Raw genomic sequence first — 22,395 nt, 5'->3', positions numbered from 1 at the left:
GGTCTGTTGAATGACAAGAATACTCATTTCATTGTACAAATGGTTGTTGGCAGTCATGCTCAAAATGATGATTACCGCATGTTTGTTTAATGTGTAGGTTTGGTGGGTTTTCCCCTTTGAGTTTGGAGAAATACCAATAACACAAAACTGAGGATTAAGTAGACTTTCTTTGTCCTCCAAGTTTAGGTGGATATTAACATTTGTCTGCATGACTCTGCCCTAGTTGCTAATATTTAAACAGTCTTTGTGAAAGTAGCAAATAGTGTAATAGTCATACTTTCTATCTTTGAAATCAACATTACATAGGTTTTATTTTAGAAAGCTCTTGATTTATTCTGATTTGCATTGATTTGTGAAAAGAAGCATGTGTTAAGGAATTCTGATAGCAACCTTCAGTATCTAGGAAAACTGTGGAAACTTACACAATATGATAGTATTCATTTTAAAATATAAATTTCAAAAATATAAAATAAATTCTTGTTTATCTTTCAGAACTATTTTGCAGGCTGGCTTGCCACAACATGAAATTGAAATTTTAAAACCAGTCAACATGCTTTTGTCCATACAGCGAAATTTAGCAGCAGCATGGTATGTGCAAATTCCAGGGATGGAGATAAAAGGAAGACTAAAACCTATGTTGGTAAGTGTATGTATACAGTATATGAAAATTGCTAGGTAGGCTTTTATCATGGACCACAGTGCCATTCTAGCATACATCAGAAGTGATGAAGCTGGGGCTCCTGGGTGGCGTGGTTGGTTGGGCATCCATCTGTTGGTTTTGGCTCAGGTCTGATCTCAGGGCTGTGAGATCTAGCCCTGCATTGAGTTGCCTCACTTGGCGCTCAATGGAATCTACTTGAGTTTCTCTGTCCCTCTGCTCCTCCTGCTTTGCTGTCTGTCTCTCTCTCTCAAATAAATAAATCTTTTTTTTTTAAATGATGAAAGAATACTTTATTAACTGAAAATGAGGTCATCCGAATTCTCATACTTTTCTTTATTTCACTTCAGTCACATATCTGGTAAACCCAAGAAGAAGTCTGAGATGAAAGCCATTGGAGTCTACTGAAAATACTATTAGTAATTTTGGAAAGTTCTATTGAAGTTTTAGGCAGTTGAATGTTAAGACCGTATAAAGTAATATTTAGATATCACATTCAAAACACCTTAGGAGTATTTTTTTTTTAAGATTTTTTAATTAGAGAGAGAGAGAGAGAGCACAGGTTGGGAGAGGGAGAGAGACAAGCAGACTTCATGCTGAGTATGAAACCTCATATAGGGCTTAATCCTATGACCTTGAGATCATCACCTAAGCTGAAATCAAGAGTCAGTCGCTTAACATCCAGATGTCCCATTTCCCACCCCCTACTTAGGAGTATTTTTAATGTACAGAAGCACTCTTTTAGTTAGAAACGTAGACATTTTAAATAGATGAATATGTATATTTGGTAAGCATATTAGTGTAGAAATATTTGTAATAGTGTAGTTATTAGGTCATGTGTTTGCTCCAGGGAGAAATACTTGTCAAATACTGAGGTATAGGAATCCTATGGTCCTTTTTTGTCTTTGGGTGGAACAATTAAGTCAAACAGTAGGGGATAGGGGAGGAGAGAAAGTAACTAAACAGAGTGTATGATAAACAAATAAAAATTTAGTCATTTTTAATAACTGATTACTTCAGAATTAGATCTAGATAAAACAGAAAGGGACAAAGGAGCAAGGTCTACTAGGAAGAAATTAAAATTGAAGTTTGCTATAGGGATGAAAGGTCCTGTGTATATTATGATTGGATAAAGTACATGGAAGAGTGTCTATTAAGAGTCGTCATTAAGACTTCTCTCTTGCAGAGTATGTGACTCTTCTTTTAACTTCCCCCTTGTTGTTAAGAGATTAGATCCCAGGTCTGGTATTGGACCTTTTCCCCTTGCTTTCAAAGATTATGTGGTTATAGGTTTGCTGAAAGCAAGAGTAAAACCTGTATGTCTCTGGACGGGACTGGAAGAGATTATGCTGAGTGAAATAAGTCAAGCAGAGAGAGTCAATTATCATATGGTTTCACTTATTTGTGGAGCATAACAAATAGCATGGAGGACAAGGGGAGATGGAGAGGAGACGGGAGTTGAGGGAAATTGGAAGGGGAGGTGAACCATGGAAGACTATGGACTCTGAAAAACAATCTGAGGGTTTTGAAGGGGTGGGGGGTGGGAGTTTGGGGGAACCACGTGGTGGGTATTAGAGAGGGCACGGATTCCATAGAGCACTGGGTGTGGTGCAAAAACAATGAGTACTGTTACGCTGAAAAGAAATAAAAAAAAAAAAAGTTATTATCCATCAAACCCCCCCCCCCAAAACCAAAACCTATATGTCTCTCAGTAGGAGAATGTGGACCAAACGATGATATATTCATACAGTGGATATTATAAAGCAGATAACGTGAGTGGGCTAAAACTATATGAAACAAAATGGCTATATCCTAAACATAAAAATGTTTAGGAAAAAATTGAGTTGCAAAATGATAGTACAATTTTATGTTATTTTGAATTGTACAACAAGCAAAACAATGGACAGTGCTATATATTATTTATAGGGAATCCAGTAGTGGTAAGTGTAAGAAAGCATTTATGGGAAGAATAATTCTGTAATTCAGGGTAGTATCTTTCTCTGAAAAGGAACATAGAGGTAATGGGGGTCTCATAGAAGTAAACTTGGGGCTTCAACCATATCTATGATGGGGAAACAAGATCTAAATGAAATAAAAAATCCATCAGTTTAACATCGAAGTGTGATCATCACTTTAACTACAACGACCCCTATTTAATCAAGAATATAGCCATAGTGGGTAGTTCCCACTGCCTAATATGTCAGCAATCCAGGCCTCTTAGAACACCCCCTCACTGGTGTGAGTCTACTTTTCTTGGGTCTGGAGTGCAGCTAAGAAAGGGTATCAGGTAGGTGACATCAGTGAGTTGTTTTAGGTAGATCAGCTTCACAGTTCTTAAATTTTTTTTTTTTTAAGATTTTATTTTATTTATTTGAGAGAGAGAGACAGTGAGAGAGAGCATGAGCGAGGAGAAGGTCAGAGGGAGAAGCAGACTCCCCATGGGGCTGGGAGCCCGATGTGGGACTCGATCCCGGGACTCCAGGATCACGCCCTGAGCCGGAGGCAGTCATTTAACCAACTGCGCCACCCAGGCGTCCCGTCAGCTTCACAGTTCTTAAACAACTGTGGGGCCATCTCTCAAATTGTCCTTCAGACTTACTAAAGGGTCAGCCTAAGTATTTGATTCAGTTCTTTTCAATTGCAGTAAAGCCGAGAAGGTGGTGAAGTTAGCTCCTTTTCAGGCAGTTGTAATATCTTGGTTGATATCACACTTGGGAATGAATATACAAGAAAGTTCGAGGGAGTTAAAGTGACATCTGTTCTCCTAGGACTGGGGCTTGGGGCAAAGAAGAAATCCTTTGTCATTATCTCATGCTAAAATATCTCCCTGTTTTCATTTAGGCTGGGAATCAGGCAGTTTTCTGTCGATAAGGGTCTAATTTGGAAAACAGTGCAGGGTTTGTTGGATCTCAGGACTCTGAGACCACAACCTGAATCAAAATCAAGAGTTGGATACTCAAGCAACAAAGCCACCCAGGTGGTTCATATTTCTCTTTTAAAGATTGAGAATCCATGGGGCACCTGGGTGGCTCAGTGGGTTAAGCCTCTGCCTTCCGCTCAGGTCATGATCTCAGGGTCCTGGGATCAAAACCCGCATCAGGCTCTCTGCTCAGCACAGAGCCTGCTTCCCCCTCTCTCTCTGCCTGCCTCTCTGCCTACTTGTGATCTCTCTCTCTCTCTCTCTCTGTCTAAATAAATGAATCCATCCATCAATCAATTAATCAATTGAGAAATCGGAGTTAAGGAGGCTAAGAAACTTGGCTGAGCCTGAAAGTGGCAGTGTTGATACAGAGCTGCCTGATTCAAAAGCTGTTGATCTACCTCCCTCCCTCTCTTTTTTCCATCCTTTCTATCTTTCTCTCTCTCTTTTCTCTTCTTTTTTTCTTGTCCTTTTATAAAGGTAAAAGATGAATTAGATATTCCTTTCCTGCTCTATACTTTGGTTTTTAAAAATTAGTCATAGATGTATTAGTTACTCTTCTAAGTGACATTATTCTTTTTTTTTTTTAAAAGATTTTATTTATTTATTTGACAGAGAGAAATCACAAGTAGACTGAGAGGCAGGCAGAGAGAGAGAGAGGGAAGCAGGCTCCCTGCTGAGCAGAGAGCCCCATGCGGGACTCGATCCCAGGACCCTGAGATCATGACCTGAGCCGAAGGCAGCGGCTTAACCCACTGAGCCACCCAGGCGCCCCTAAGTGACATTATTCTTGATTATTCTTAGATATGTCCATATATATATATATATATATATATACACACACACATACACACACACACACACACACACACACACACATACACAGGGAATAAGAGCTGCATTGCAAGAGAGAATCTTTTTACTTCTTGGTGGGGGTTAGAAACTGAACAGCTCTCTTCTTGTACTGAGTTTGGATGGAAGTGAAGTGGAGTTGCTGCTGGGCCAGAAGAGAGAGACAGAGTGGAGATGAGGTGATAGGGAGAGTGGAGAGAAAAACAGGCCCAGGAACATACAAGAAAGATAGGAACAGACAAGACAAAAAGAGTGATGATGGATGCAGGACCTTGGGCGTGGGTTCAGACAGAAGTATGTCTACACACATGAGGAGTGTCTCATAGTACATAAGATGAAATAGCTCTCTCCTGTATTTACTGCCCCAACTCCTTTTTGTTGTTGTTCAGATGGGACATTGAATTTGAGGAACTGTAAATTAAACCATGAATACGATATTCTGTGTTTTTATTCCTTTATATTAACAACAACTTATTTTTGCTTTCTAGGTTGCTCTCAGTGAAGATGACTTAACAGTTTTAATGAAAATTTTGCTGGAAAATCTTGGAGAAGCTTCTTCACAGCCAAGCCCTACACAGTCTACCCAAGAGGCTGTAAGAGTAAGAAAAGATGTTCTAGGTGGGCCCGACCACCTAAAAGGTACAAATTGATGAAGATTTTTGCTTTGATCATGGAGAAAAACTTAATGTTAATGTCATATTTATGTTTAGTGGTCTTTTTAGTTGTCTAGTATAGTGTGGTATGAACTGATTCAGTATTGTAGTGTTTACTGTGGAAAATTGACTGGTACAGGGTCTGGGGCTGCCTGGAGCTCCCAAGGAAAGGAGGTATGCTCATTGTCTTCTGTAAGGGGAGAGGCCACCTTTTGTCTGCAGGAGGCATGTTTGCCCTTTACTTGTAAAACATGAATTTGTTGAATTCAAGAGCCACCGAGGTGGTAGACCTTGAGAAATAGCAAAGTAGGCATGCAGCATAGTAAGGTCTTCAAAAAATAGAGAGAAAAGAATCTTGGCATCCTACTCAGATGGCAGGCCCATAATGAAGCTGTATAAAAACAGCTTTGCTTATCTGGCTTTATCAGTGAATGATGTAGTCACATACATAAGGGAATTTTCCAGATTATTAGAATGGAATCTTTCATAAGCACTGAGCCTTTTAAATTCAGTCATTTTAAAAAGATAACTTTTATAAAGTAAAAGTATCCTTCTTGCTCAGAACAGTCATGTAAAACTTACTTCTACTGTTTTTTCATCATTTAAAGTCATTGACGTGAACATCATATGTTTTATTAGACTTGTAAATATTAGGTTAAAATTCCCATGTCTGGCAAGAGGTGAAGTACCCCTTGTCCTTCTTAATAAATGTCCCCAGACGCTCTGCTTTTATAATGCTCAGATTATCAGCTAATACTTCAGAAAGTAATAGATAAAACTGCCAGTTAATAATACCATTAATATTGCTTCTCCTATAGTTTTATGTGTTTGTCACAAAATAAATGACTAGAGCAGTGTGCACAAAAGGTTTTGTTAGAGGTGGATAGTAATGAGTGCTATATGAGCTCAGTGAGCCCAGCATCTTCTCCCAAGATTGGGTTTATGCTACAGTATGGATAAATGCTAGATAAGCAGGCTGTTGCTATGGTTAGACAGGAACTATGTACAGATGAATAAAAATAGCAGGCTGGCTTTATGTGATTAATGATCTCATTATGTTCAACTGTGGTCAATTCGTGTATCTGGTTCTGGCTATATGGTTAATGTGATCCTTGGGAGAACTTGTGAATTCAGATGAAAGCAGCAGACAGTGAAAATTGGAATGTGAATTACTTTCAGGAAAAGTGGAGGGAAAAAAAACCCTAGTGTTTTCCAATTTGGAAATGCTTCTGCCTTTATGTGGTTAAAGTTATGCAATGTTTGCTCTTCCAGCATCTTGTAAGAGCACTTCCCTATAAATGATCAAAGAATAGAATCAATCCCCAAAAGAGATGATAAAATGACTTTGTAAGAGTGGTCGAAATCAGTATCTATTCTTAATCCTGTTGTCTAAAAGGTTTTTGCCCATTAATGAGGAAATGGACAAAATTACTTCTCGAAATCTCTTTTACCTCAGAGTTCCAAAAGCTCCCTGCCCCATGTTGTATTTGAGCTCTCTTTGACTCTGCTATTGAATTATATTCTGTTCTTATCAAGGTAATGAGTTGGGTGGTATAGGTAATTAAATATAGTGAGAATTGCACTATGAGGTTACACAGATAGTGAGAATTGCACAGAGGTTACTGTCTAGTTGTCTGTTCAAGGACAAAGTATTTTATTTTTCTGTGCTCCCAACTTCATAATTTCTTGACACTGGCTTATAACCATTTAAGTTAAATGCTTTATTAATTGTAAACTGTGATGAGCAGTCTTAAAAATGTTGTCTTGATACTCTGTAAGATCCCCTCTTTTTGTTCTTTAAAAAATGTAGATGGCCTGCCCTCATCATTCTGCCCTGTACTAAACATATAGAATAAATCATTGCTATTCTAGTTAATTGTCTTGTAATACGGTTTAAAGAATCCTAGAAAGTATGATACATATTTAGAATAATAAGTTATTATTTAGCTTTTTAAATAAGTATAAAATACCATACCTTCTTAAAGCTTTTTAATTTTCATACTTATGTTTGAACCATCAGAACAAGATTTGCCAGACTCAAAGCTTTCTATGGACCAAAGTGTCACTCTCCAATTTGACTTTCACTTTGAGTCTCTTTCCATTGTCCTTTATAATAATGATATCAACCAGGTATGTACTAAATGTCTTTATTTAGAAAAAACCTTTAGCTCTTGATATTTACTTTCAGAATAATGGCAGTTTTTGATTTGACTATTTAAAAAATCAATGTCTATTAAATTCTATTTGGCCTATAGAATATACATTACTCTTGCTATATCTTCACTTTGTTAGTATTTCTAATCTTACTCAGCTAAGGAAAAAGTTTTTACTTCTTTCCAAGTAACATCAATACTGAAACCACTTAGATCATCTCTAGTAGAGGAATTTTATATGTGAGATTTTATATGTAAGTAATTAATTACATGTGTAATTTAATTACATAGCTATATATGTATATATATAACTAAGGAGAATAATTCAGGAGTAGCTTTGGAATATTAGAGAATTCTTTCTTTTTTTCTTATTTAAAGATTTTATTTATTTGACAGAGAAAGACAGTGAGAGAGGGAACACAAGCAGGGAGTGGGAGAGGGAGAAGCAGGCTTCCGGCTGATCAGGGAGCCTGATGTGGGGCTCTATCCCAAGATCCCAGGATCATGACCCAACCCGAAGGCAGATGCCTAATGACTGAGCCACCCAGCTGCCCCAACATGAGAGGATTCTTTTAAAATTCATGATTATCCAAGATATATATAAGCATTAATTTCTGTTGAATAAATATTACATGTAATAGATATGTATGAAAGATACTTAATAGTGGATTGAAGAACCAAGATCTAGTGCCATAATTTTTAAAAAATTTTGTTTATTTATTTGACAGAGATCACAAGTAGACAGAGAGGCAGGCAGAGAGAGAGAGGGGGGAAGCAGGCTACCTGCTGAGCAGGGAGGCCAATGCGGGGCTCAATCCCAGGACCCTGAGATCATGACCTGAGCTGAAGGCAGAGGCTCAACCCACTGAGCCACCTAGGTGCCTGCCATGATTTGATGTAATTAATGTACCAGTGGTATTTTAGAAGTTATTTTTTGTTGTGTAGACAGTATCTTCAATAAATATTTTTGTTAGCTCAGTTGTCATAATACTCATAATAAATACATCGTATGATAATAACCATAATCTGCATTGGTTATATCTGTAGTTAATATTTGTTATCTTATATTTTATACTGTTTTCTCAAAGTTACACAATATTCATATATTATTTCTGTTGTGCCTTAAGCTAGTATCTGCCATTTATGCAATGAAGAACTTTCATTTCTAATGTTTATTGTTATGAAAAGAACAGAAAATGGCCAAATGGAAAATGAATGGTTAAATGTATTCTTTATTTCACTCAAGGTACTGTCATTCTACTGGTTTCCCAGCCTTAGAATGTTGGTATCTTTTTTTACTTCTTTCTTTGTTGATCTTCATTCATACACTGAGTACATGGAGTACAATACACTGAGTACACTGAATACAATACACTGAGTATTGTCATTTTTTTCTTTGTTCTTTCCTGTCACTTCTCACTGCTGACTTATTTGAAATTTCTTCATTCACCCTACTGCAATGGCTTCCATGTTTATTGCTCCTTTTCCTTTTATCCATACTAGACATTGACACAAGTTCATTTTCCTAAATAAATCTCATGTAACCATTTACAACTTCCAGTTCTACTAAAAACCATTCAGTATTATGTTATATGAATTTTATCATGTTAAAAAAAATTCAGTGGGTCAAATTTGTTTACATCTGGAACTATATATTGTGATCAAAAGTTGTGTCACATGTCATTTCTATTAATAATTACAGACCCAAAGTTTGTGAATTATTTACATTTTAAAAAATTACATTCTAAATTTGCCAATAATAATGTCAATAATGCCTGACCCATCGATGTACTGTCTGCATGCAGTGTGGCAGATGTAGAGTTAGAACCAGCGTGCCAGGAATGGCACATCACCAATACCCCTTCTATCAGTGCCATCGTCTAGACTGAGCAGTTATAACTGAGAGTCTTTACTTCCTGGAAGAGATTTTTGTTGGTTGGTTTTGTTGTTGTTTTTTTCTTTTTTGAGGGTTTTTTTTTTTTAAAGTCTGGGCATACAGACTTTACTTACAGAATTTGGAGATTATATGTTATAGTTAAATAAAGGTTGAGTTCCTTTTTCCTGTAAATGAAAATTTAAATCTTTGGTTCAAGATTTGAGACCTCAATTAGGTCCCTATATTTTCAGCCCTCATTCCCTACCATTCTTCTTTTTTTTTAGTTTTTATTTGAATTTTAATTAGTTAACATGTAGTGTAATATTGGTTTCAGGAGTAGAATTTAGTCATTTACACTTACATATCCTACCATTCTTTAATTAGAATATTAAAGCCTATGTAGCTTGTACCTTGTCCCCTCAGAACATCTTTGAACTGTTCAGTCATGTTTTTTTCCCCATCTAGAATGTGTTCTACCTTCTCTCAGCCCATCTGATCTCACCCAGTCTCTGAGGCTTAATTCACTTCTCCCCTTCATGAATTTTTCTCAGCCCGCAGTGATCTCTTTGACTCTCTGAGCTTTTGCTATTTGTATTCTTTACCTAATCACTTAATACTCTTTGTGTCATATGGGAAGATTAAATATGAGTAAATAAATGATCACATGTCAGCCTTTGATCAGTTCCAACTTAAAGCATCTCCTTATGATGTTTCTTGTAATGTATTTCTATTTTCTATATTTATTAGGGTGTAAGCTCACTGAGTTCACCTACTATATCTTGTTCTTCTCATAAACCTTATAGTTCCTATCACAGTTTTTTTTTTACAGAAGAGCTCATTAAATATTTATAAGTTAGACTGTTTAATAAAAATATTTCCTGATTATTTTTATTTACATTAAACTGTGAGATAAATTTTAATATATTAATCATTATTGAATACCTGCACACACACATATATTTTTGTATATACCTATACACTCACACACACATTAATCCATTTTATTCTTGTTTTAACTCCCATACTTCTAAATTTTGTTTCATCGATTTGCCTTTTGTCCAAGTTAAGAAATATGTTTAAAACTAATTACAAACTATTTAAAAATAATTGATTCTTTTGCTTGAAAATATGCCACAGGAATCCAAACTTTCATTTCACAATGACAATTTCCGGCTTGGTGAACTCAGACTACATCTTATGGCCTCTGTAGGGAAGATGTTTAAGGATGGCTCAATGAATGTCAGCCTTAAACTTAAGACATGCACCCTTGATGATCTCAGAGAAGGCATTGAGCGAGCAACATCAAGGTTTGTCATCTCTGAATTTGCTGTGCATTATGTAAGGTTGACATTGCACCTTGCATTGTTACCAGGCATTGATTGCTAGGCTTGGGATTATCAAAAGAGGTCTTTCGTCATACTTCAGTTTGAAGTGCATCGAGAAGTAGTGCTGATATCAGATTCAACTGCTTTGAAGTGTGAATTAAAGGGACATTTACTAATAAAATGGAGTACTGTCTTAATAGCAGGAACTAAGAGAATGTAAGAATTTTAATAATGAAGTCCACATGGTTGGTTTGTTGGTAATACATTTTTCTAAATTATCCTTAGTAGGCAGGATTATTTTTTAAATGTCGGAAAGTTTTAGATCTTTGTCTTATTTATTTTGTCTATATATATGTATATGTGTGTGTATATATACATATATATATTTTTTAAAGATTTATTTATTTATTTATTTGAGAGAGAGCATGAACACAAATGGGGTAGGGAGCAGAGGGAGAAGCAACTCTCCACTGAGCAGGGAGCTATTTGCAGGGCTCGATCCCAGGACTCTGAGATCATGACCCAAGCTGAAGGCAGATGCTTAACTGACTAAGGCACCCGGGCACCTCTGTTTTGTCTATATATTTTAAAACAATGTTCTAGCCTCTCCTTTGGCTCAGGTCATGATCTCACGGTCCTGGGGTTGAGCCCCGTATCAGGCTATCTGCTCGACGGGGAGCCTGCTTCCCCTCTCTCTCTGCCTGTCTCTCTGCCTGACCTGTCTGTCAAATAAATAAATAAAATCTCTAAAAAAAAAAATTTTAAAACAGTGTTCTGAAATTTCTTTGAAAGTTTTACTATGAATGGAATCCCTAGCATTTTCACCTTACAACCCAGTTTTAAAACATTAGCTTATATCAACGTTCAATAAAGTGGGAAATAATGTAACTTTAATAGTCTAATTATATTTTTATTCCTCTCTCAAATAATGAAACATAATACTCTTGTCCTTGATATTCTTTGGAGAAAAACTATGGTCCTCCCTAAACTGGGACTCCATTGAATACATACTGGATACTTCTGAGCCCTTTGTTTTTCCTAGAGCTGAATAAATGAGAAAAGAGTGCTGTTATGCAACCAGCTTTTCTAGTTTGCAAATTTCATGTTTGGGGTGGCTGTCCACTGTTGTCTAGGCAAGAATATTAAAGGCCATCCTCTGTTTGGAAACCTGCTCTTCCTAGCATGTGTGCATTGCAGCCACTTGATAAACACTGGCTTCCTAGCATTGCAGCCACTTGATAAACACTGGCTGATTTGAACTGGATTGAATACTTTTGGACTCAAATTATATAGAATATTTGGAGAAAAATTTGTTCAGGGAGGTTTTATTTTGTAAAAAAATATAAAGAGGTTATCCTTTAAATTTTGTGAAACCACATTAATACGTTTTGTTAATTGCCGAAATTCCTTTCAGTAGTCATTCATTTATTTTTCTGATGTTGCATTATAATTATAAAATATTCCGTAAAAGATTAGTAACATGAATCTTGCTGTGGAGATTAGGAGACTATGTCTTGGTTGCTTATTAGCTAATTAGACTCTGGTTAACATTGACTTGTTTTCTATTCAGATTAAAAACTCAAAGGTGAAAGAAAGATTGTTAAGATGTTTAGGCAATTTTTTCATCTTTTAAATTATTTTTGCAGGAAATAAATAATGAATGTGTATATTTTTTAGAATGATTGATAAAAAGAATGACCAAGATGACAACAGTTCTATGATTGATATAAGTTACAATCAAAGCAAAACTGGAAGTCACGTTGATGCTGTTCTTGACAAGCTATATGTATGTGCCAGTGTCGAGTTTCTGATGACAGTAGCAGATTTCTTTATCAAAGCTGTGTCTCAGAATCCAGAAAATATGGCAAAAGAAGCACAGATTCCACTACGACAGACGGCCACAGCAAAAATCAAGATGGAGAAAGGTTAGCAGAATTTACCTGTCGTAGATGACAACTTGTCATATGTTTTAACAAAGATTACAAATAAGAAAAAAGATGAATGGACAATTTAAGAAACTAAAATTTCTCTTTCCAATTTAAATATATTCTTTGGAAAAACTTTAGTAAGCATAAATTTTTAGGAGAGGTAAAGTGGAAATATATTTTGGATTAAGGGCTAGGAAACCTCTGCTCTGATTCCAGCTCTGCCATTAACATTTCTTTACTTACCCCCAAATTGAGGGAGTTAATTTGGGTCTTTGGCTGGCAGCCTGTTTTATAGAAGAGCAATCTTTTTTTTTTTTTTTAATTTACTTATTTGACAGAGAGAGAGAGATCACAAGTAGGCAGAGAGGCAGGCAGAGAAGAGAGGAAGAAGCAGGCTCCCGCTGAGCAGAGAGCCCTATGCGGGACTTGATCCCAGAGCCCTGAGATCACAACCAGAGCCAAAGGCAGAGGCTTTAACCCACTGAGCCACCCAGGCGCCCCGAAGAGCAATCTTTTCTTCAAAGAAAATATATGGGGCACCTGGGTGGCTCAGTGGGTTAAGCCACTGCCTTTGGTTCAGGTCGTGATCTCAGGGGCCTGGGATCGAGCCCTACATCGGGCTCTCTGCTCAGCGGGGAGCCTGCTTCCTCCTCTCTCTCTACCTGCCTCTCTGCTTGTGATCTCTCTCTGTCAAAAAATAAGTAAAATCTTCAAAGAAAATATATATGGCAGAGTTATCGCACACTGAAGAACAGTGGAACAGATAGAGGCAGAGAGTGGGGGTATTGGAGCAGCCAGCATGATGCCTCTGGACAGCACTATAAACACCTTAAACTCAGTGGAGTGTTTGCACATATCTGGTCTTGATGTGCACTGAAGTCACTTCCCTGTTCAATAAATTGTTTATTCCAGCATTACCAAGTAGACTGGTGATTTTCTGTGTTAAATTATGATTCTTAAGTTGAGGCATTTGTTTTTCTAATATATAACTCAGCAAGACTGGAAAATGCTATTTATTGGCAAGGTCAGAATTTGATTTTTCCACTTAGCTTTCCTAAACAGTAATCACATATGATATTTCTGTGTTCATACACATGTTTAATGTATTTATACTGTAGATTGCAGGACACTGTGTATTTTATAGTAAAGTCAAAAGCCAGCTTTGATATAAAGAGTCTCTTATCCTCTTCCTATTTTGCCCTCCTTGTCCTGCAACATAACCTAATACACACTTGGACATATAATGTACTCACCTTAATTCTGACAAAAACAACTTCAAAACAAGATTATTCTTTTTGGTCAAAGTGGAAATGATCTTCTTATGACCAAAATCAGATTGCATTATCCCACAAAATCAGCATTTGTTAATGATCATTTATCACTAGTATTAATCAACTATTAATATTGTTAATTCTGCCATATCTATTATAGCAAGATATTAGAAAGAGCTTAGTGACTTATACACACCATATACTCAATATATTGAGTATACAAAATATATACAAGATATATTTTACTACAACTTTTTTGGTTCCTTTTTCTTTTTCTTCAGATGACTCTGTAAGACCAAACATGACTTTAAAGGCCAAGATCACAGATCCGGAAGTGGTGTTTGTTGCCAATCTGACAAAGGCTGATGCTCCTGCTCTGACAGCCTCATTCCAGTGTAACCTCTCTCTGTCAACATCCAAACTTGAACAGATGATGGAAGCTTCTGTGAGAGATCTGAAAGTCCTTGCTTGCCCTTTTCTCAGAGAAAAAAGAGGAAGAAACATTACCACAGTAAGAATTAGCTTATTCTAAGCTTCACTTGAGAATGGCAGAAATAGTGGATTTATAGAATACTAGAAAATGAGAGTTCTGTAAGACTTGAGAGATTATTTATTACAAACCTGAGGTTTTACAGATACAGATTTTGAGTTCTAAAGATGTTAAACAGCTGCTAATGACAGAACTGGGAACTACCTTTAGACTCCTTTTCATTGTGCCATCTTTTTTGAGCAATATTTGAATTTTAGTACAAATCAACATTCCTTTTCAGCTGTTTCTTATGTTTACCACAGTATATCCAGTGAATGAATGAATGAATGCATGAAGGATTATTAAAATCTTTAAGCTTAGAATGAAAATTCAGTGGGAGTCCTGTGACTAAAAGAGATTGTGTTTTGCTGTATTAAAAGTTAACTTCAGTTATATGTTCACATTATTGTTGAAAAATATGATTTTAATTAACTTAATTGCCACACCAGTAATTTTTAAATATTAAATTGAGGAGTTAACCTTAAAGAGGATTGTCATATTACTCATTGCAGTGTTATTTTAAATTAAAATTTGTGGGCAAAGTGGCTTACATAAAGAAATGCAATGCTAGGCTTAGTCTGTACTTTATCATGAAGTGTTCTTTAGCACTTGGTATATCACAGAAATCTCATCCTAATTTTTTTTAAATGGAAGTTATGCAACACTAATTCCCTCAGTCAATTCAGGTGCAAGGTCCGTTTATTTTCTTAATGATCTATGTATATAAATATAAGCTTTATAGTTTTAATACATCATTGGGTTTGAAGATTTGAAATTTGTTCTTAAAAGAACCTTACATGAATGAAATCATCATAATATGAAGAGGCAAAAAAAAATAGTAAGTAGCCAAAAAATATAGAAAAATGTATTATAGAGGTGTGTGGTAGGCAGTTACCTGATGATAAATATAATTTGTAATGTCATGTTTCTGGACTTTTGGTGTTGATGTCACTTACCAAATTCTAAATGTGAAATTTATTGCTATTTTAATTTCATTTAAAATATTTACTTTTATATCTGATTTTATATTTCCAATTATTCTATTAAAAGAGTACTTCATCCAAAAAAAGCGAAAAAAAAAAATCTTAGACGCTATTCAAGACTGACCTCTTCTTGATCATATGGAAATTATTCATTACCTCTCTTACCACAGTCTTTTTTTAAGGTGTGACGAGGACTCCTTATTTAAAATAAGTTTCAGGTGATTTAGTGGTCATAAAAATTACAATGAAAAAACAGTTTAATTTCCTCACATACTTCTTTGTGAATGTAAGACTTTAACATAATCTTTACCTCGTTTTTACAGATATTTTAAATGTTTTACAGAGGGCATCATTTAAAAGATACTTTAGTGAAATGAAACATTTTAAACTTCTATTAAATGAAACATCTTAAACTTCTATTAAGTGTGCATCATTACTTGAGAATTTGGCATAGAGGAATTGATCAGAACTGCTTAAGGTCTTTTTACAATGTTCACAGATTTGGCGTAGTTTAGAAGAGCCCTCAAAAGAAATTCTCAGCTAGTTTAACTTACCTTTTGCTTTTAGTAGTAGGTTACAGTTAAAGATAAAGTAAGTTAAGTAAGACATATTCTTGTGTGTATTGTGTGTGTGTGTGTGTGTGTATGTGTGTGTGTGTGTGTGTGTGTGTGTGTGTATATTAGTAAGGAAATATGAATTTCATTTATTTGTTCTAGGTCTTACAGCCCTGTTCTTTGTTTATGGAAAAATGTATGTGGGCCTCAGGAAAACAAAATATAAGTATTACGGTTGAAGAATTTATAATTAAGGTTAGTGCCTATCATGTTTTTGGGTAAAGATTCTTATTTTTCTAACAATATCTTTTTTTTTCCAATTTATTTATTTTCAGAAAAACAGTATTCATTATTTTTTTTTTCACCACACCCAGTGCTCCATGCAAGCCGTGCCCTCTATAATACCCACCACCTGGTACCCCAACCTCCCACACCCCCCCGCCACTTCAAACCCCTCAGATTGTTTTTCAGAGTCCATAGTCTCTCATGGTTCACCTCCACTTCCAATTTATCCAAAAGCACATACCCTCCCCAATGTCCATAACCCTACCCCTCTTCTCCCAACCCCCCTCCCCCCAGCAACCCACAGTTTGTTTCGTGACCCTAACAATATCTTTTGATCTCTCTTGTAACTATAGCATTATGCTAGTCACATCACATATTCAAACAGTAAATACCACTAACATTAAAATACATTCTTCTTTAAAGCAAATGTTTATTTCTATCTTTTTAAAAAGTACTTTTTGGGGTGCCTGGGTGACTCAGTGGGTCAAAGCCTCTGCCTCTGCTCAGGTCATGATCCCAGGGTCCTGGGATCGAGCCCCACATCAGGCTTTCTGCTTGGCAGGAAGCCTGCTTCCTCCTCTTTCTCTGCCTGCCTCTCTGCCTACTTGTGATCTTTGTCTGTCAAATAAAGAAATAAAAAATCTTAAAAAAATAAAAAGTACTTTTAAATATCTACAAATGATCAGAATAGTTTTTATCTATTTACATGTGTGTATGTTGGGGAGATTAGGTTTGGGGAACAACAGAGATAGGGTACAAAGAGAAGGGAAGGAGGGATGGTAAAATGAAGTTGCTATTATTTGTCATAAGTTACTTTTAGGCTTTTATTTGAGGCATAATTTGAATTTAATAATTATGTAATTAAATGTTTTGTCTTAGAAAATATTTATTATGGGACGCCTGGGTGGCTCAGTTGGTTGGACGACTGCCTTCGGCTCAGGTCATGATCTCGGAGTTCCGGGATCGAGTCCCGCATTGGGCTCCCAGCTCCACGGGGAGTCTGCTTCTCCCTCTGACCTTCTCCTCACTCATGCTCTCTCTCCCTGTCTCTCTCTCAAATAAATAAATAAAATCTTTAAAAAAAAAAGAAAAGAAAATATTTATAATGACAGATATATGCTAGAAATAAGTTATTAGGATTTGCTTTTTTAAAATCTCTTACATTGAAAATATTGAAAAAAACCTCTCTTCTCCAATGGCATTTGTATTGTTTAAGTATGACCTCATGATTGGTTAGAAATGGAACTTATAGAATACTTTCCAAAATCTATTTCTCTCTCTGTTCAAAGGACACAAAATTGAGGTTCTGATAGTAGCTTTACTATAAAATAGCCAACAGTGATTAAAACAAGGCTCAAACTAATGTCATTTGAATTACCATGCTAAACAATATTTTAAAGTACCTGGTAGTTTTAGATTGTATTTTGTTAGAAGATTTACTTTTTTAAAAACTTAAAGTAGTAAATGGGGGGTGGAGTTCTTTAATTTGCAGGCACTTAATCTAAGACAATAGATAAGGTACTGGGTGAATTAGCTTTCATTTTCTTTGTTTATTCAGCTAACATGTTTTGAGCTCTTACTGTGAATGAAAAATGTTCTGTACAGGGCATTGGGAATACACAGTCCCTATCTTCAAAACACTTAATGACCTATGTAAGAGAAAGAAGTAAATCAGTGAGTCCAGCTTTCAGAGCTAGAGGCATGCACTGTTCAGAACACAGGCAAGGGGCCTTTAACTCAGACCAGGACATCAGGGCAAGCTGCCTTGAAGTGGGGCTACTTTAATCAAGTTTTGAAAATCTGATGAAGGTTAGATGGAAAGGGAAGACGAGCGTTATCAAGTCAGAACCGGCAATATGCACAAAAGCAGAGGTATGAAAAACCCTTTATAGGCTTAGAAGGGGTGATCCCACATGGCGGGAGAGAAAGGTGTGGTGGAGTTATTAAGATTGAGAACCCTAATTATAGGTGACATATTAATAAGGCAAGGACAAAAAAGGGACTTAGTTGACAGGTAAGTTTGGGAAGAGGTACATACCAAATCCTTCTTTTGGTAATGTAATTGAATCTTTTTAGTGTATTAAACAAGTAGAGGTTGTGAGAACTGAACTATATAGGAATCCACTTATTTAACCCAGTATTACTCACACTTTGGGAAACACTTGCTAGCTAGTTGATTAGGCATCAGATCACAAAAGCCTTTGTGGCCTAAGCTAAAGAGAAGTTTGAACTTTATCCTTAAAGTTACAGGAAGCTGAAAATGTTAGGCATAGGCATGCCCAGGTTTGGGTTTTAGAAAAATAATGCTGGTGGACGTGTAGAGGGTGGGCCATGAGGATGCTGACTGGACCTAGAAGACATCAGTGTAGAGCTAAAGCACAGTGATAGGAATGTGGAGACGAGCAAAGATACTATACGAAGATAATACGAGGTAGAATTTGCAGATATTAGGCTAAGTGTAAGGGTATTCTTGGTAATTCATAGGCTTTTTGTTTCAGTAAAACAAATGAAAACCATGTATGGATACTTAGATGAGGATCATACACTTTGGCTTAGTTAATGCAGCTATTTGAAAAATGAAAAATTCAGTTACACTTCTACCTTTTTCTGTTCACATAACACTGTTTTACTCTGAATGGATCAATTTAACTTCACCCGTTTTGACAGTTGATGTATAACAGTAATTACTTAATTCCAGAGTAGCCTGGGCAGAAATCATTGTTATGAGATTTGTTAATTTGACATATGATTTTGTATATTCCCTTTTGTTTTCCTTGGGTATGAATGTAATATATTTAATATTTACTTATTTTTAATTCATTTTTAAATTTTTGTGTTATATATTCTTCTCATCTGGGAAATAATTTATTCTTAAAATTTTTTCGCTTTCTTTTTTTAAAGATTTCACCCATAATTCTGAATACTGTGATAACAATCATGGCTGCTATGTCTCCAAAGACAAAAGAAGATGAATCCAAGGATACATCTAAGGAAACAGAAAATCTTTGGGGTGTCAAATCTATTAGTGATTATAACTCTTGGTTTCTTGGTGTTGACATGGCAACAGAAATAACAGAAAATTTCAAAGACATTCAACATCCATCAATAGAGGAAAATTGTGCTGTTGTTGTAGAGTTGGTTCAAGTTACCTTAGAATGTGGCCTTGGGCATCGAACTGTACCTTTATTATTGGCAGAGTCTAAGTTTTCGGGAAATATTAAAAATTGGACTTCCCTAATGGCTGCTACTGCTGACATGACATTAGAGGTATGACCACATCATTTAGTATTTCCAGAGTCAGTTCCTCAAAAGTACAATTGCAGAATTAAGATGTGAGCTTATTTTGTTTGTACATGGCCACAATAAATGTATATATGAGTGTATATATGAGTATATATATATGAGTTAGAATGTATCATACATTCTAACATTTAACTTGATGCATGGTATTATTTAGTTCAACATTATTTTTAAAAGATTTTCTTGTTAATTTGTTTATGGCAGTAAAGGAAGAAAGAAAAGATATTTATATCTTTTTATAGATATTTATAGATATTCTTTATAGATATTTATAGATATTCTTTATGTCTTTAGGTGTGTTGTTAAAATGATGATTGACATGTAATATTAGTTACATAATATTTTTTCCTACTGGTTATAGAAATATGTGATTAAGTTGAAAGACTGTTATTGTAATTCTGTGCCTTTCCAGGTTCACTATTACAATGAGACCCATGCTGTTTGGGAACCATTGATTGAGAGAGTGGAAGGGAAGAGACAATGGAATTTGAGGCTTGATGTAAGGAAACCATAAAATATCTTTATGTTGAATGGCACTAAGGGAAATCATATTTTTTAGTTCAGTGATTCTCAAGATGTTGTCTAGGATTCTGGAGGCCCTTTCAGAAGTTCCAGGGATCAGAACTATTTTCATAATAATATTCAGGCATTACATATCATTTTTATTCTCAGTCTCTCATGGGTATACAATGGAATTTTCCAGAGACAGTATGATATTGCAACAGAATGGATACTGAGGCAAAAATGAAAATCCACCTGTCTTTTCTTAAGGCAGACACTAAAGATATTTGTGAATGTCCCTCTTTTTACTATTAAAGATAACTTTAATAGTTACCTTTCATTAAAAATATTATTCAACATAAAATTATTATTTTTAAATGAATATTTAAAGTTTCCTCAGTTTCAGTTTCTAGTAGAGTTCATGTGATAGATATAATTGATATAAATGAAGCTCTTTGAGATCCTCCTTGGTTTTAGATAACAAAAAATTTGAGAAAACTTGAATTCTAATTCATGATTTTTTGTGTATTATCTCTTTATGGTATTTTTTGAGAGCACTTCAGAATCCTAGATACCAATGCACATTTTTCTAGACTAAAAAGATCATGAGTTGTATACCCTTAACAGATTATCACAACTCAACTCTGGGGTAGCCTGACTGAAGTGTGAGGCACTGAAATCAGCTCATCAGATTCTTATTTTAAAGATGAGAAGTCACCTAATCTGTGTCCCAGTTTCCTCTCAGTGAAGTAGTAATATTTCTGACTTCCCTGTCTCTGACACAGACAGGCTAACAAATAATTTTTTATAAGGCGTTTCAGCCCTATTAGTACAAAAACTATGATGGAATTTGATGCCTGGTTGAAAGCTTATCATATTATTTATATGTGTTAATAGTAAAAAGTAGAAGGAATTCCATATTACCTCCAAAAAGGATCAGTTTAGACTTTAGGGTCCTCTTAGAATCCTCATTAGCACTTGCTCTGAGGAATGCACAAGAGACAAAATCATAACTGACTTTGAGTGTGTTTGTGACACAGTTTTTTTTTTTTAAATGAAGTGTGTTTATTTTTTTTAATTAAATTTTTTTAATTTTTATAAACATATATTTTTATCCCCAGGGGTACAGGTCTGTGAATCACCAGGTTTACACACTTCACAGCACTCACCAAAGCACCTACCCTCCCAATAACCCCACCCCCCTTCTCCCAACCCCCCTCCCCCCAGCAACCCTCAGTTTGTTTTGTGAGATTAAGAGTCACTAATGGTTTGTCTCCCTCCCAGTCCCATCTTGTTTCATTGATTCTTCTCCTACCCACTTAAGCCCCCAGGTAGCATCACCACTTCCTCATATCAGGGAGATCATATGATAGTTGTCTTTCTCCGCTTGACTAAGCATGATAAGCATATACTATATAAGCATTATATATATATATTACTATATATACTATATAAGCATTTCGCTAAGCATGATACGCTCTAGTTCCATCCACATCATCGCAAATGGCAAGATTTCATTTCTTTTGATGGCTGCATAGTATTCCATTGTTGTGACACAGTTTTAAACATTACCCCATGCCCTGATTATACACCGAAAGATTGCTGATCTGTGATAAATCTAAGTGAAGAACTGATTATTTTTGAAAATGAAACCTTTGAGGAGTTTTAATACAAAGTGACCAGTTCAGGAGAATTTAACTCTTTGAGAGTTTTTAAATTTTATTATGAATTAACTAGTAACTTAAATGTGTTATTTATTTATCATCATAGGTAAAGAAGAATCCAGTCCAGGATAGAAGTTTAATGCCAGGAGATGATTTTATTTTTCTTCCTGAGCCACAAACAGCAGTTCATATTTCTTCAGGAGATACGATGAATATAACAATATCCAAAAGTTGCCTAAATGTTTTCAACAATTTAGCCAAAGTATGTTTGGTTTGTGCTTGTAATCTTTCAAATGGGATTTTAAATTGAGACATGTATGGATTATTAATGTTTGTCATCAAAATTAATTTCTTAAAAATGTATAGGCTTGTTTAATTTTGGAAAAAATTGCATTTTGCAAAATTTTATTGTGATGTTATGTTCCTTTTCAGGGTTTTTCAGAGGGCACTGCTTCTACTTTTGACTACTCTTTAAAAGACAGAGCTCCTTTTACAGTGAAAAATGCTGTAGGTGTTCCCATTAAGGTGCAGCCCAATCATAATCTTAGAATAATAGGCTCCCTTGAGAAAAGTGGTGTTTATGATGTTGATGCTGGTCAGAATTTGGAATTGGAATATGCTAGCATGGAACCTTCACGTCAAGGAAAATTATCTATATTGAGCCGTCAAGAAAGCTCCTTCTTCACTCTAACCTTTGGTATGCTGTATTTATTTTATTTTAAGGGTATATTTGGAATTGTAGGTGTGGGACTCATTTTTTATAAAATATGAAGAAATTGCTGCAGATACTATAAGAAACAACATTTCTAAAGGATTGAACCAAATAATTGATAAACTCTTATCTCCTTTTCTTCCTCTAAACTTGAGAAAATTAAATTTGATTAAGAATTACCTTAGAGGCTCACCTGGAGGGCTCCGTCTCTTAAGTGTCTGCCTTTGGGTC

At 35.5% G+C, this 22,395-nt stretch overlaps 1 protein-coding gene across 3 annotated transcripts in view; it reads left to right on the top strand.

The window, feature by feature from the left end:
• Nucleotides 1–22,395, top strand: part of VPS13C (vacuolar protein sorting 13 homolog C) — a 203,572-nt gene that overhangs the window by 117,835 nt on the left and 63,342 nt on the right. For all 3 annotated transcript variants that reach the window (XR_006381579.1, XM_044229943.1, XM_044229942.1), the window contains 11 exons: nucleotides 493–640; nucleotides 4,919–5,069; nucleotides 7,104–7,213; nucleotides 10,250–10,419; nucleotides 12,115–12,362; nucleotides 13,918–14,147; nucleotides 15,865–15,957; nucleotides 18,889–19,254; nucleotides 19,700–19,786; nucleotides 21,559–21,714; nucleotides 21,885–22,149. Coding sequence is in view for 2 of the 3 variants with exons in the window: in XM_044229943.1 (XP_044085878.1) it covers nucleotides 493–640; nucleotides 4,919–5,069; nucleotides 7,104–7,213; nucleotides 10,250–10,419; nucleotides 12,115–12,362; nucleotides 13,918–14,147; nucleotides 15,865–15,957; nucleotides 18,889–19,254; nucleotides 19,700–19,786; nucleotides 21,559–21,714; nucleotides 21,885–22,149 (2,024 nt within the window). In the remaining variant the exon portion in view is untranslated. The remainder of the gene's footprint in view (nucleotides 1–492; nucleotides 641–4,918; nucleotides 5,070–7,103; nucleotides 7,214–10,249; nucleotides 10,420–12,114; nucleotides 12,363–13,917; nucleotides 14,148–15,864; nucleotides 15,958–18,888; nucleotides 19,255–19,699; nucleotides 19,787–21,558; nucleotides 21,715–21,884; nucleotides 22,150–22,395) is intronic.

The sequence above is a fragment of the Neovison vison genome, chromosome 13, assembly GCF_020171115.1.
Source record: "Neovison vison isolate M4711 chromosome 13, ASM_NN_V1, whole genome shotgun sequence".
NCBI classification, from domain to species: Eukaryota; Metazoa; Chordata; class Mammalia; order Carnivora; family Mustelidae; genus Neogale; species Neogale vison.
The sequence above is the reverse complement of the archived record's forward strand: the minus strand, read 5'-3'. Positions and strand labels throughout refer to the sequence as shown.